The sequence below is a fragment of the Heptranchias perlo genome, chromosome 3 (genome assembly GCF_035084215.1).
Source record: "Heptranchias perlo isolate sHepPer1 chromosome 3, sHepPer1.hap1, whole genome shotgun sequence".
In the NCBI taxonomy this organism is placed as follows: domain Eukaryota; kingdom Metazoa; phylum Chordata; class Chondrichthyes; order Hexanchiformes; family Hexanchidae; genus Heptranchias; species Heptranchias perlo.
This window is the reverse complement of record NC_090327.1, coordinates 3,268,464-3,283,555: the sequence shown is the minus strand read 5'-3', so window position 1 is coordinate 3,283,555 and position 15,092 is coordinate 3,268,464. Positions and strand designations below refer to the sequence as shown.

Genomic DNA, 15,092 nt, shown 5'->3' with positions numbered 1-15,092 from the left:
GAAAGACTTCAGATTAATGGAATGGGCAGGCGGGTGACTGAAGCAATTTAATGTAGCTAAGCGGGAGGTATTAAACTTTGGGAGGAAAAACAAGGAATGGGGAAATACACTCAATGGAAAGGCACAAAGGGAGTGGATGAATAGAGACACCTAGAGATTCGAATGCATAACTCCCTGAAAGTACTAGTGCAAGTAGATTAAAGCCCGAGAAAAAGGTCAACAGCATTTTGGGTTTTATAAATAGGGGCATAGAGTACAAGAATAGAGAAGTAACGATAATTTTGTAGTAAATATTGATTATTAACACAATGCTCTACTTTGTCCAAATATTCTTGTGCTGCTACCCTCAGCATCAACCAGGATTTGAACATTATGATCACAGGCTGATTGTACTAGTCGATATTCATTGTTAGTTGAAACAAGTTACATTTGTCCTTTGTACACTAGTTGAATGAGAGAGAGAGAGAGAGAGAGAGTAATTTACCTTTTTATAAAAACATTGCTGATGCAGCCATCAAAATTGTGTGTGTCCTTGTCCCCACCCAGGTACAGAGTGTCTTTTGGGGAAGGCTGGGCGGATCCTAATTCTGCTTCATTCTTGTCGGAATCATCTACATTCAGATAGACCCTGGAATTAAAAAAGAAGATAAAGTGATAAATACATAGCAGCTGTTTCTCAAGAACTATAGAACATAACAGAGATGATCATTGTTCATTTCTGTAAGAACATTTCTTAGAATTTACAGCACAGATACAGGCCATTTGGCCCAACTGGTCTATGCCGGCATTTATGCTCCACACGAGCCTCTTTCCACCTTACTTCATCTCACCCTATCAACATATCCTTTCATTCCTTTCTCCCTCATGTACTTATCTAGCTTCCCCTTAAAAACATCTATGCTATTCGCCTCAACCATTCCATGTGATAGCGAGTTTCACATTACTCAGATCAGGACTAATCAAGAAAATTACAATTAGGAATGTACCTACATGAATTTCTAAATATGTGATTTTGTTTTACATCTCATATGATGTGTTTTTTTGTTAATGTTAAAATAATATAGAATAGCTATATTCTGGCTCACCTCCCAACTCCCCAAAGCCTCTCTACCACCCATAAGGTACAAGTCAGAAGTGTGATGGAATGCTCTCCAATTGCCTGGGTGGGTGCAGCTGCAACAACACTCAAGAAGCTCGACACCATCGAGCAGTCTGCTTGATCAACAGCGCCTTAAACATACACTCCCTCCCATCACCAGCGCACTGTGGCTGCAGTGTGTACCATCTACACGATGCACTGCAGCAACTCGCCAAGGCTTCTTTGACGGCACCTCCCAAACCCGCAGCCTCCACCACCTAGAAGGACAAGAGCAGCAGTGCATGGGAACGCCATCACCTCCTAGTTCCCCTCCAAGTCACACACACCATCCCGACTTGGAAATATATCTGCTGTTCCTTCATCGTCGCTGGGTCAAAATCCTAGAATTCCCTCCCTAACAACATTGTGGGAGCATCTTCACCACACGGACTGCAGCGGTTCATGAAGAAGGCCCACCACCACCTTCTCAAGGGGCAACTAGTGATGGGCAATAAATGCTGGCCTTGCTCGCGACGCCCATATCTCGAGAATGAATTTTAAAAAAACTCACATGATGAGATCATGGGTTTGAGCCCCAGAATTGGGACCCACTCATACCTAATAGTCACATTTACGATGGCCCTGAAAATCTGCGGGTTGCAATACTGGCAGATCGTGTCCAATGGTACCCTCCAGTGCTGACCCTGCCTGAGTTTGCTGCTTCAGTGGGAGGGCACCCAGCGTGCATGGTGCAGGTGGTGGGTCACCAATGTCCACCTGCCCCATTCAGCTTGAAAATTCAACTCCCGCCTGCCATAAAGGGAGGTTACTCAGCTCTCCCACCTCTCCCCAGCCCCCCCATTCAGACCACAGCCACTTCACCTTTGTGGCCACCTGTGTAAGTAGGCTTAACATAGAATTGTAGAATCTTAAGGAACAGAAGTTTGCCATTCGGCCCATCGCGCCTGTGCCGGCTGTCTGGTAGAGTTATACAATTAATTCCACTCCCCTGCTCTTTCCCCACAGCTCTGCAAATTTCTCCCCTTCAAGTATTTATCCAATTCCCTTTTGAAAGTTACTATTGAATCTGTTTCCACCGCCCTTTCAGGCAGTGCATTCCAGATCATAACAACTTGCTGAGTAAAAAAATGTCGCCTCTCATTTCTGTTTCTTTTGCTGTTTACCTTAAATCCGTGTCCTCTGGTCACCGACCCTCTTGCCACTGGAAACAGTTTCTCTTTATTCACTCTATCAAAATCCTTCATGATCTTGAACACCACTATTAAATCTCCCCTTAACCTTCTCTGCTCTAAGAAGAACAATCCCAGCTTCTCCAGTCTCTCCACATAACAGAAATCCCTCATCCCTGAAAACATTCTCGTAAATCTCTTCTGCACCCTTTCCAAGGCCTTGACATCCTTCCTAAAGTGTGGTGCCCAGAATTGGACACATTACTCCAGCTGAGGCCTAACCAGTGATTAATAATGCTCAGCTGTTATGTTACATATTTTGTTCAATCATATCTATAATATTGAATAACAATCATATTGGAAGGAATAAATGATTTGAAAGCAGCCTAGTGGGGAATATTTTCCCCTGCAGCAAGCACACCACTTGTGTGCTGCATGGGAGCAGAATGTAGTCCAAGGTTCTCTTCTCTGCTCTGCTGAAGGAGACAAACCTTTGAATTGATAAAATGTAAAGAAAACAATTGTAACTAGCAGAGTAGATAAGGGAAACCAGTGGATGTTGTATATTTGGATTTTCAAAAGGCATTTGGTAAGCTGCCACACAGAAGGTTGTTACCCAAGATTAGGTCTTATAGGAGTGGGGTTAATATATTAGCATGGGTTGAGGATTGCTTAACAGACAGAAAACAGAGAGTAGGAATAAACGGGCCATTTTCCGGTTGGCAGGCTGTAACTAGTGGGTGCCACAAGGATCAGTGCTTGGGCCTTAGATGAAGGGACCGAGTGTAATGTATCCAAGTTTGCTGACGATACAAAGCGAGGTGGGAAAGTAAGCTCTGAGGAGGACACAAAGAGGCTGCAAACGGATATAGACAGGTTAAGTGAGTGGGTGAGAAGGTGGCAGATGGAGTACAATATGGGGAAATGTGAAATTATCCACTTTGGTAGGAAGAATAGAAAAGCAGAATATTTTTTAAAAGGTGAGAGACTAAGAAATGTTGGTAGTCAGAGGGATGGGTGTCCTTGTACACGAATCACAAAAAGTTAACATGCAGGTACAGCAAGCAATTCAGAAGCCAAATGGTATGTTAACCTTTATTGCAAGGAGGTTGGAGTATAAGTGTAAGGAAGTCTTGCTGCAATTGCATAGGGCTTTGGTGAGACCACACTTGGAGTACTGTGTACAGTTTTGGTCTCCTTACCTAAAGAAGTGGAGATGCCGGTGATGGACTGGGGTTGACAATTGTAAACAATTTTACAACACCAAGTTATAGTCCAACAATTTTTATTTGAAATCTACAAGCTTTCGGAGGCTTCCTCCTTCCTCAGGTAAATGTTCAGGAGCTCCTCGAAGCCTACGCATTTATATATATAGAACAATACATGGTGTTCACAGACTGCCCCTGCAACTGACCGTTGCCAAGGCAATCACCGTGTTCAGACAGAGAGGTGTCACCTACAGAACCCCCGAATACACATTCAACAAAAAAACAAACAGGAAAAAAAACAGAGAGAGGCAGAAACATCCGGAAGGCAGAGAAAGCCAGCAAATGACCCATTATATTAAAAACAGATAGCTTTTGTTCGCTGGTGGGGTAACGTGTAGCGTGACATGAACCCAAGATCCCGGTTGAGGCCGTGTTCTCCGCAGCCTTCAACATGTCATCAATGACGACGAACACCTCGCTATGGCCATCCCCACACCTCCACTACTCGCCTTTAAACAGCCACCCAACCTCAAACAAACCATCGTTCGCAGCAAATTACCTAGCTTTCAGGAGAACAGCATCCACGACACCACACAACCCTGCCACGGTAACCTCTGCAAGACATGCCAGATCATCGACACAGATACCACCATCACACGAGAGGACACTGCCCACCAGGTGCACGGTTCATACTCCTGTGACTCGGCCAACGTTGTCTACCTCATACGTTGCAGGAAAGGATGCCCCGGAGCATGGTACATTGGCGAGACCATGCAGACACTGCGACAACGGATGAACGGACACCGCGCAACAATCGCCAGACAGGAGGGTTCCCTCCCAGTCGGGGAACACTTCAGCAGTCAGGGACATTCAGCCACCGATCTTCGGGTAAGCGTTCTCCAAGGCGGCCTTCGAGACACACGACAACGCAAAATCGTCGAGCAGAAATTGATAGCCAAGTTCCGCACCCATGAGGACGGCCTCAACCGGGATCTTGGGTTCATGTCACGCTACACGTTACCCCACCAGCGAACAAAAGCTATCTGTTTTTAATATAATGGGTCATTTGCTGGCTTTCTCTGCCTTCCGGATGTTTCTGCCTCTCTCTGTTTTTTTTCCTGTTTGTTTTTTTGTTGAATGTGTATTCGGGGGTTCTGCAGGTGACACCTCTCTGTCTGAACACGGTGATTGCCTTGGCAACGGGCAGTTGCAGGGGCAGTCTGTAAACACCATGTATTGTTCTATATGTATAAATGCGTAGGCTTCGAGGAGCTCCTGAACATTTACCTGAGGAAGGAGGAAGCCTCCGAAAGCTTGTAGATTTCAAATAAAAATTGTTGGACTATAACTTGGTGTTGTAAAATTGTTTACAATTACCTAAAGAAGGATATTCTTGCCTGAGAGGGGGTGCAACAAAGATTCACTAGATTGATTCCTGGGATGAGAGGGTTGTCCTATGAAGAGCGATTGAGCAGAATGGGCCTATACTCTCTGGAGTTTAGAAGAATGAGAAGTGATCTCATTGAAACGTATAAAATTCTTAGCTGGCTTTACAGGGTAGATGTTGAGAGACTGTTTCCCCTGGCTGGAGAGTCTAGAACTAGGGGTCACAGCCCCAAGATAAAGGGATCGGCCATTTAGGACTGAGATGAAGAAAAATGTCTTCACTCAGAGGGTTGTGAATCTTTGGAATTCTCTACCCCAAAGGGCTGTGGATGCTCAGTCGTTGAGTACATTCAAGACTGGGATCGATAGATTTTTGGATATTAAGGGAATCAAGGGATATGGGGATAGGGCGGGAAAGTGGAGTTGAAGTCGAAGATCAGCCATGATCGTAATGAACGATGGAGCAGGCTCAAGGGGCCGTATGGCCTACTCCTGCTCCTATGTCTTACATTCTTATGTAATAAAAGCAAGATCTTTCAGATTCTGTACTTACAATTTCCCTCTCCTCCAGACTGACACATAGTGGTTGGCGCCATCATTGAATGAGCTTCCAGATGTTAGAACTTTACCCAGAATATTAACCTTTACTTTGCCATTTTCCAGTGAAACTTCAAAGTTATTCTGCAAAAGGAAATTCAATCTTTTATTTTCAAAATTAGAGTTGCATAGTTTTGCTTCCTAACCCATAGTGCACGACTTTCAAAACTTTCAGCAAAGAGTTTCGTAAAATGTCTTATTTAGAAATTAAGGTGTCGATTTTAATAACCCCACCCCCCGACTGCCCCGTGGTGGGTAGAAAAGGGTCGGGCAAGGGGTTTAAAATCTTGAAATTCAAAATCCCACCATGTTCCCGGCGGCCATAATATTAACAGCGGTCATTTAAGCCTTGGACGAGGCTCCCGCTAAAAGCAGGTGGGGCCTACTTAAAATGCTAAAGTCACAGGCTGATGACATTGTTGCTGCGCGATATAATATTAACATCAAGGCAGCAGGAGCTGACTGGCCAGAAGAAGCCCTGGTGAGTTCCAAAAACTTCCTTCTTTTTGAACTCCTTGTGGGCCAGGACTGAGGGAGTGCTGCGCTGTCGGAGGTGCCGTCTTTCGGATGAGACGTTAAACCGAGGCCCCGTCCACCCTCTCAGGGGAACGTAAAAGATCCCATGGCACTATTTCAAAGACGAACAGGGGAGTTCTCCCCGTTGTCCTGACTAATATTTATCCCTCAAACAACATCTAAAACAACAGATATACCGGTCATTATCTCATTGTTGTTTGTGGGATCTTGCTGTGCGCAGATTGTCTCCTGCATTTCCTACATTACAACAGTGTCTACGCTTCAAAAGTATTTCATTGGCTGTAAAACGCTTTGGGACGTTCTGAGGTCGTGAAAGACGCTATAGAAATGCAAATCTTTCTTTTTCTTTCTAATTTTCGTGAACTAGTTTAAAGCGGAACTTCTTGCCTTATACTCAATTCTACTTTCTTCTTAAAAATGAACAGGGGAAATCATAGCCCCCAATATCTATATTAGTCACATGCTGACATTACTCAAACACATCCACATGTCTAATTCTAAAAAAAAAACTGTTCTAATGAAAATTTGAGGTGTTTTCATTGCCGTAAGATTATAAGAAAATAGGCTGCTTTGTCAAATAAAAAATGTTGGGTAGAGCAAGTTACTCTCATGAGATTTCCTACCTTTTCATAAGAAAACAGTAGACTGTTCAACTGACTTGTTGAAAAGCCAAACCCAATGTGGAAATTTTCAGGAAAGGAGAAGTTGGTGGCAGAAAGGCCCAATAATCCCTTGCCACTAAAGGAGGCAGTCCGGACCCGCTAACAAAAGGAACATTAGAAAACATTACATTAGAATCATAGAATCATACAGCACAGATTGAGGCCATTCGGCCCATCGTGCCTCTGCTGGCTCTTTGAAAGAGCTATCCATTTATTCCCACCCTCCCTGCTCTTTCCCCATAGCCCTGCAAATTTGTCTTTTTCAAGTATATATCCGATTCCCTTTTGAAAATTACGATTGAATTTGCTTCCACCGCCCTTTCAGGCAGTGCATTCCAGATCTTGATGCTTTAGAACTACTTCACTATTTTTCACATTTTATTTGATACAACCTGGTACACCATAATTACCTATTAAATCTTAATCAGGTCTTAATTAAGTGATCGCAAGGTTAGAGGTCTATGTCATATAATCTATGTTTTCCCTGTAATTTTTCAAGGCACCGGAAATGTTTGAGTCACATTTGCCCACTCATTTGTTACTCAAATTAATCTCCCAGTATACATTAATGTACCAATGAATCATTAGGACCAACTCTGAAAAGACACTGACAAAATGTGTGGCGATTGATGAATCAAATAAATAAATAGGCAATCTAAGAAATTAATATTAATGTATTTTTAAATTAATAATCTCAAACCTTTATTAATAAGCTAAACAGAGTATGACAATATTTATCCCTCAACCAACATCACTAAAACAGATTATCTGGTCATTATCACATTGCTGTTTGTGGGATCTTGCTGTGCACAAATTGGCTGCCCCGTTTCCTACGTTACAACAGTGACTACACTTCAAAAGTACGACACTGACTGTAAAGCACTTTGGGGTGTCCTGATGTTGTGAAAGGCATTGTATAAATGAAGGTTCTTTAATTTATAAAATTCACCATCTTCCACATGACAGGTGTTGAGATGATTTGTTGGAATTATTAGACATTAAGTATGATTGACCTCAGCAGGAGGTGAATATCAGCACTCACCAAGAGCTCTTGTGAGCAGCTTTTACTAACACCAACAGTGAATTCATTGGAAAGGTCCTTGTTGTATTTAGCTTTTGGATTTTTCACACAGGCCCGTAGTGACGATTTTACAGGCATGTTTAATCTACAACAAAAACAAACAAATAGAATTACATTGAATTTACAGCACAGAACCAGGCCATTCGGTCCAACTGGTCCATGCTGGTGTTAATGCTCCACACGAGCTTCCTCCCACCCTACTTCATCTAACCCTATCTGCATATCCTTCTAACATACATATTATTCTTAGTAAATGCTGGTAATTTTGTTATGTAGGAAGGTGAAATGGTGCAACGTTTGGACATCTCTACGAATACAGTAAATATTGCTCCTTGGTTAACCAGTGTGATTGAAGAAAATAAGGAGATATCCCAATCCCCACCCCCCAGCTGATATGGTAATTTCACCGACTAAGTCCTTTCCCGCCTCCCTCAGTTTTCTTCCTTGAACTTTTGAAGGCGGCAGCATGCTAGAGTATGATTATACAGCCAGTACCAAACTTTACCCAAGCGGTCATACTTCGTATCTTAACACATCAGGTTAGCCAAATACAGAGGAGCGAAGCTGAGCCTGGTCTTGAGATTGACGCATGAGCAAGTCCAAGGCCAGATCACTGGACAAGACCTGTAGAGACCTTACTGCCACCCATGCTGCGGGAGTGACCCTGGCACCTTGCTGGTCCAAGTGGCCCAGTATAACCGTGAGCAGCACAATTGTACACAGTGAGCCATTAACGGGGCTTAAACAGCATTTTAAATTACTTTTCTACCCTATTATAACAGTGATATATAGTGTAGGAATATAGGAACAGAAGAAGGTCATTCAGCCCCTCGAGCCTGTTCTGTCATTCAATTAGATCATGGCTGATCTGTATCTTAACTCCATCTACTCACCTTGTTTCCGTAATCCTGAATACCCTCACCTAACAAAAATCTATTGATCTCAGTTTTGAACTTTTCAATTGACCCCCAGCCTCAACAGCTTTTTGGGGGAGAGAGTTCCAGATTTCCAAATACAAAGGAGCGAAGCTGAGCCTGGTCTTGAGATCGACGCATGAGCAAATCCAAGGCCAGATCACTGGACAAGACCTGTAGAGACCTTACTGCCACTGGCTTACAAAAGAAATTAGGGATAGTATTAGATCCAAAGAGGAGACATATAAAATTGCCAGAAAAAGCAGCAAGCCTGAGGATTGGGAGCAGTTTAGAATTCAGCAAAGGAGGACAAAGAGATTGATTAAGAGGGGAAAAATAGAGTATGAGAGTAAACTAGCAGGGAACATAAAAACTGACTGTAAAAGCTTCTATAAATATGTCAAGAGAAAAAGATTAGTGAAGACAAATGTAGGTCCCTTACAGTCAGAAATGGGGGAAATTATAATGGGGAACAAAGAAATGGCAGAACAATTAAACCCCATACTTTGGTTCTGTCTTCACAAAGGAGGACACAAATAACCTCCTGGAAATGTTAGGGAACCAAGGGTCTAGTGAGAGGGAGGAACTGAAGGAAATCAGTATTAGTAAAAAAATAGTGCGAGGGAAATTAATGGGGCTAAAGGCTGACAAATCCCCGGGGCCTGATAATCTACATCCCAGAGTACTAAAGGAAGTGGCCCTGGAAATAGTGGATGCATTGGTGGTCATCTTCCAAAATTCTATAGACTCTGGAACAGTTCCTACAGACTGGAGGGTGGCAAATGTAACCTCATTATTTAAAAAAGGAGGGAGAGAAAAAACAGGGAATTACAGACCAGTTAGCTTAACATCAGTAGTGGGGAAAATGCTCGAGTCTATTATAAAGGATGTGATAACAGAACACTTGGAGGGCATTAACGGGATTGGACAAAGTCAGCATGGGTTTATGAAAGGAAAATCATGCTTAACAAATCTACTGGAGTTTTTTGAGGATGTAACTAGTAGAATAGATAGGGGAGAACCAGTGGGTGTGGTGTACTTGGATTTGCATTAGGCTTTTGACAAGGTCCCACACAAGAGGTTAGTGTGCAAAATTAAAGCACATGGGATTGGGGGGAATATACTGGCATGGATTGAGAATTGGTTGACAGACAGAAAACAGAGAGTAGGAATAAACGGGTCTTTTTCCAGGTGGCAGGCAGTGACTAGTGGGGTACCGCAGGGATCAGTGCTTGGGCCCCAGCTAGTCACAATATATATCAATGATTTGGATGAGGGAACTAAATGTAACATTTCCAAGTTTACAGACAACACAAAGCTGGGGTGGAATGTGAGCTGTGAGGAGGATGCAAAGAGGCTCCAATGTGATTTAGACAAGTTGGGTGAGTGGGCAAGAACATGGCAGATGCAGTATAACGTGGATAAATGTTAGGTTATCCACTTTGGTTGTAAAAACAGAAAGGCAGATTATTATCTGAATGGTGATAGATTGGGAAAAGGGGAGGTGCATTGAGACCTGGGTGTCCTTGTACACCAGTCGCTGAAAGCGAGCATTCAGGTGCAGCAAACAGTTAGGAAGGCGAATGGTATATTGGCGTTCATTGCAAGAGGATTTGTGTACAGGAACAGGGATGTCTTACTGCAGTTTTACAGGGCCTTGGTGAGACCACATCTGGAGTATTGTGTGCAGTTTTGGTCTCCTTATCTGAGGAAGGATGTCCTTGCCATGGAGAGAGTGCAACAAAGGTTTACCAGACTGATTCCTGGGATGGCAGGACTGACGTATGAGGAGAGATTGGGTCGACTAGGCCTATATTCACTAGAGTTTAGAAGAATGAGAGGTGATCTCATTGAAACATATAAAATTCTAACAGGACTAGACAGACTAGATGCAGGGAGGATGTTCCCGATGGCTGGAGAGTCCAGAACCAGGGGTCACAGTCTCAGGATACGGGGTATGCCATTTAGAACCGAGATGAGGAGAAATTTCTTCACTCAGAGGGTGGTGAACCTGTGGAATTCTCTACCACAGAAGGCAGTGGAGGCCAAGTCATTAGATGTATTCAAGAAGGAGATAGATATATTTCTTAATGCTAAAGGGATCAAGGGATATGGGGAAAAGCGGGAACAGGGTACTGAGTTAGACGATCAGCCATGATCATTTTGAATGGCAGAGCAGGACCGAAGGGCCAAATGGCCTACTCATGCTCCTATTTTCTGTGTTTCTATGTCATGAAATGCTTCCTGACATCACCCCTGAACAGCCTAGCTCTAATTTTAAGGTTATGCTCCCTTGTTGTGGATTCTCTCCACCAGAGGAAATAGTTTCTCTCTCTCTACCCTACCAAATCCTTTAATCATCTTAAACTTCAATTAGATCACCCCTTAATCTTCTATACTCGAGGGAATACAAGCCTAGTCTATGCAACCTGTCCTCATAATTTAACCCTCTTAGCCTGTGTTAACCTTTGATAACATTGCAATGTCTCTTTCTGTTTCAATAACGATCATAAAAGTCTTTTTTTTCCCATAATATATGTTCCATTAAAGCCACATAAAACATAATTTTAAAAACATACATGGAAAATTTCCACATCTTTAAATTTTTAATGTATAAATGTATCATCATGTGCATTTTTGTTGTTGCCAGTTCAAATGAATGTGACAAAAAAATCAAGAAGGAGTTTGCCTTGACCCTCATGTGATAGGAGCGCATACTGAAACTTGGGTGTGGATATCAGCATTCCGGATTCACGACCGGCATAATTATATGTCCACTAAAGTTTGGGCAGAAAATAGCGTTGCACACATTGACCTTCATGCTCGAATTCTTAACGTGCGTTGCTCTCCTGGACGGCCTCCCATCCTCCACCCTCCCCGTATACTTGAGCTCATCCAAAACTGCTGCCTGTATCCTAACTCGCACCAAATCCCGTTCACCCATCACCCCTGTGCTCGCTGACCTACATTGCGGCAACGCCTCAAATTTAAAATTCTCATCTTTGTGTTCAAATCACCCCTCCCCACCCCTCTAACCTCCCTACATCCCTCCCTGAATTCTGCATTCCTCCAATTCTGGCCTCTTGCACATCCCCGATTTCTATCGCCCCACCAATGGTGGCCATGCCTTCAGCTGCCTAGGTCCCAAGCTCTGGCATTCCCTCCCTAAAACTCTCCGCCTCTCGACCTCTCTCTCCCCCTTTAAGACGCACATTAAAACCTCTCTCTTTGACCAAGCTTTTGGTCACCTGTCCTAATATCTCCTTATGCGGCACGGTGTCAAATTTTGTCTGATAACGCTACTATGAAGCGACTTGGGACGTTTTACCATGTTAAAGGTGCTATATGAATGCAAGTTGTTGTTGCCATCTTGCAAAGCTCTGCGGAGAGAGCAGAAACCGATAGAATTAGCCCCTGCGTTTTGGAATTTCTGCAGGAGATCGACAGAAGCCCCAGGTGAAACAGTGCGAGTGGTTAGAAATAATGGCTCTCCAAGGATCCCAACGATCTCCTGCTGAAGTTACAGCTACAAAGACCGGGAGAATTCACTTGGAAATTGAGGGATCCAGGTTTTTAATTTCATATCTTATGCTTATCTCATTATAAATTGAAGCTACTTTTGTCATAAAAAAAAAGTCATGTATGCAAAATCTGTTAAAGAGGCATTGTTATCTTGCATCCAGCTTTCTTTTACCAAAAAATGTCAACATACCCTTCCTTAATGGGTGATGGTATTCCTCCAAGGTAGTAATTGGGGAAATCCATAGAATCGAAAACATCCTTCACATCGATGACAAATTCGTTGCTGACTATTACAACAAGACGCACCATTTTGACCTTAGACGTTTTTATCATTCCAAGTTTGATCTTAAATTAAATGGGAGTTTAAAAAAAATTGTAAGTTTGACTACAAATATCAGAGAATTAATGAATTGCGATAGATGAGCGTTGAAAACTAAGTGTACAATGGAATTGTTAGTTTATTTCTGTTTGACTAAGTACGTTTGACAACTTTGACTCTTCAGAATTAATTTTTCTCTCTGAAAAGTATTTTTATACTGAGATACTTCAAAAATACTATTGGAATATTGACAGGAAGCAAAGTATCATGAAAATGTCATTCAGCACATTACAAACTTTGGACATGATACTGAAACAAGCTGTTCATTTGCAAGGAACATAACACATTAAATACCACTCAACAAATACCACTCAAAAGCAGAGAAGTTATGTTAAATTTATAAAGAAACTTGGTTAGGCCACACTTAAAGTACTATGCACAGTTCTGGTCTCCATGTTACAAAAAGGATATAGAGGCACTGGAGAAAGTGCAAAAAAGATTTACAAGGATGATACCAGAACTGAGAGTTTATAACTATCAGGAAAGAATGAACAGGCTGGGGCTCTTTTCTCTAGAAAAGAGAAGACTGAGAGGTGACCTGATAGAGGTCTTTAAAATTATGAAGGGGCTTGATACATTAGACGGAGAGAAAATGTTTCTACTTGTGGGGCAGTCCAAAACTAGGGGCCATAAATATAAGATAGTTACTAAGAAATCCAATAAGGAATTCAGGAGAAAGTTCTTACCTAGAGAGTGGTGAGAATGTGGAACTTGCTACCACATGGAGTGGTTGAGGCAAATAGCAGAGATACATTTAAGGAGTAGCTAGACAAACACATGAGGGAGAAAGGATTGGAAGGATATGTTGATAGGGTGTGATGAAGTAAGTAGATTGGGAGGAGGCTCAAGTGGAGCATAAACACCAGCATAGAACTGTTGGGCTCAATGGCCTGTTTCTGAGCTGTAATTTCTGTGTAATTCTATGAACAGACAAAAGTAAGAAAGGGTCCAAATTTTCCACTTACAGGAGATCCACAAGTATATCATTATATATATATTTTACAGGAAATATCAGATAAATATTTTGGTAATATTTTATGTATTTCTAGCCAGTAATTATTCATTGTTATTTATTTGTACTGTATGGTATTATGGGAATCAGCAAATGCAGGAACAATTTGTATTGTTATTGTTTTCTGTATGGAGTACTGTATTCACAAAGCAGAGAAATTTCATTTCAACCTGTCTAATATTTATATCTTATCCATTTATTTAGAAGAAAAACAACAATAAAATATAATTACCACATTCTCCTTGGTGATATCAATTTGCTTCTCTGAATTTACAGCCTTGGGTGAATTTGATCTGAGGTCATATCTGAATACGAACTTTCCATCCTCAATGGTTAGAGCACAGCTTGTGTTCTAAAACAAAACAATAAATTTGCTTATAAACCACAACAAATACTTTTTGAAATGTGTGTAGTCACTTATATTTAACACATAATATGTCTGAATAACAACAACTTGCATTTATATAGCGCCTTTAATGTAGTAAAACATCCCAAGGCGCTTCACAGGAGCGTTATCAAAATTTGACACCGAGCCATATAAGGAGATATTAGAACAGGTGACCAAAAGAGGTAAGATTTAAGGAGCATCTTAAAGGAGGAGAGAGAGGTAGAGAGGAGGAGAGGTTTAGGGAGGGAAATCCAGAGCTTAGGGCCTAGTCAGCTAAAGGCACGGCCGCCAATGGTGGAGCGATTAAAATCGGGGATGCGCAAGAGGCCAGAACTGGAGGAACGCAGAGATCTTGGAGGGTTGTAGGGCTGGAGGAGGTTACAGAGGTAGGGAAGGGCAAGGTCATGGAGGGATTTGAACACAAGGATAAGAATTTTAAAATCGCAGTGTTCCCGGACCAGAAGCCAATATAGGTCAGCAAGCACAGGGGCGATGGGTGAACGGGATTTGGTGTGAGTTAGGATGTGGGACAGCAGAGGTTTGGATGAGCTGAAGTTTACACAGGGTGCAAGGTGGGAGGCCAGGAATAATCATGAAGGATGACATCAATTGTGGTTAGTGGCTGAAGAAACAATGAGATCCACAAGCATAAAATACGTCAGTAATACATGATCAGTGCTCTAAAATTAATTCTGAGAAGCTAAACATGTATTTAAAATGTACACGATAATTCGCCGTCCATCAAATGATTTTGTTAATAGGAATCATGTGAGTAGATTTAAAACATAGTTAGGTAAAAAGTCTATCGCGCCCATTTTTGGTACATTCCCCTGTGCCTGAATGGTGAGGTCGGAGGTGCCCTCAGTATTGGGCCTCATTTCAATGGAGCCAGCGTGGTGCGAGCAGCCAGCCAGAATAAACCAAGGTCGGGCCACTGTCAGCGTCGCATCGGCCCTCAGGCAAGTGAGGGTCGGAAGATCAGAGGCCGGGGGTGTCGGGAGATCAGAGGCCGCGAAGGCGATCGGAGGCCGGGGATCGGGTTCGGAAGCCAAAGGTCGGGAGGGAGGAGGCTATGGAGGGAGATTGGAGGCAGGGTCTGCGAGATTGGAGGCAGGGTCTGGGGGGAGTGGCGACGATC

General features: G+C 42.6%; 1 protein-coding gene across 2 annotated transcripts in view; it reads right to left on the bottom strand.

Moving 5' to 3' along the window:
- Positions 1–15,092, bottom strand: part of lama3 (laminin, alpha 3) — a 440,498-nt gene that overhangs the window by 26,674 nt on the left and 398,732 nt on the right. For both annotated transcript variants that reach the window (XM_067977687.1, XM_067977691.1), the window contains exons 64-69: positions 13,799–13,918; positions 12,366–12,520; positions 7,701–7,824; positions 6,620–6,757; positions 5,416–5,543; positions 485–628 (exon numbers count right to left, since the gene is read on the bottom strand). In XM_067977687.1, the coding sequence (XP_067833788.1) occupies positions 485–628; positions 5,416–5,543; positions 6,620–6,757; positions 7,701–7,824; positions 12,366–12,520; positions 13,799–13,918 (809 nt within the window). The remainder of the gene's footprint in view (positions 1–484; positions 629–5,415; positions 5,544–6,619; positions 6,758–7,700; positions 7,825–12,365; positions 12,521–13,798; positions 13,919–15,092) is intronic.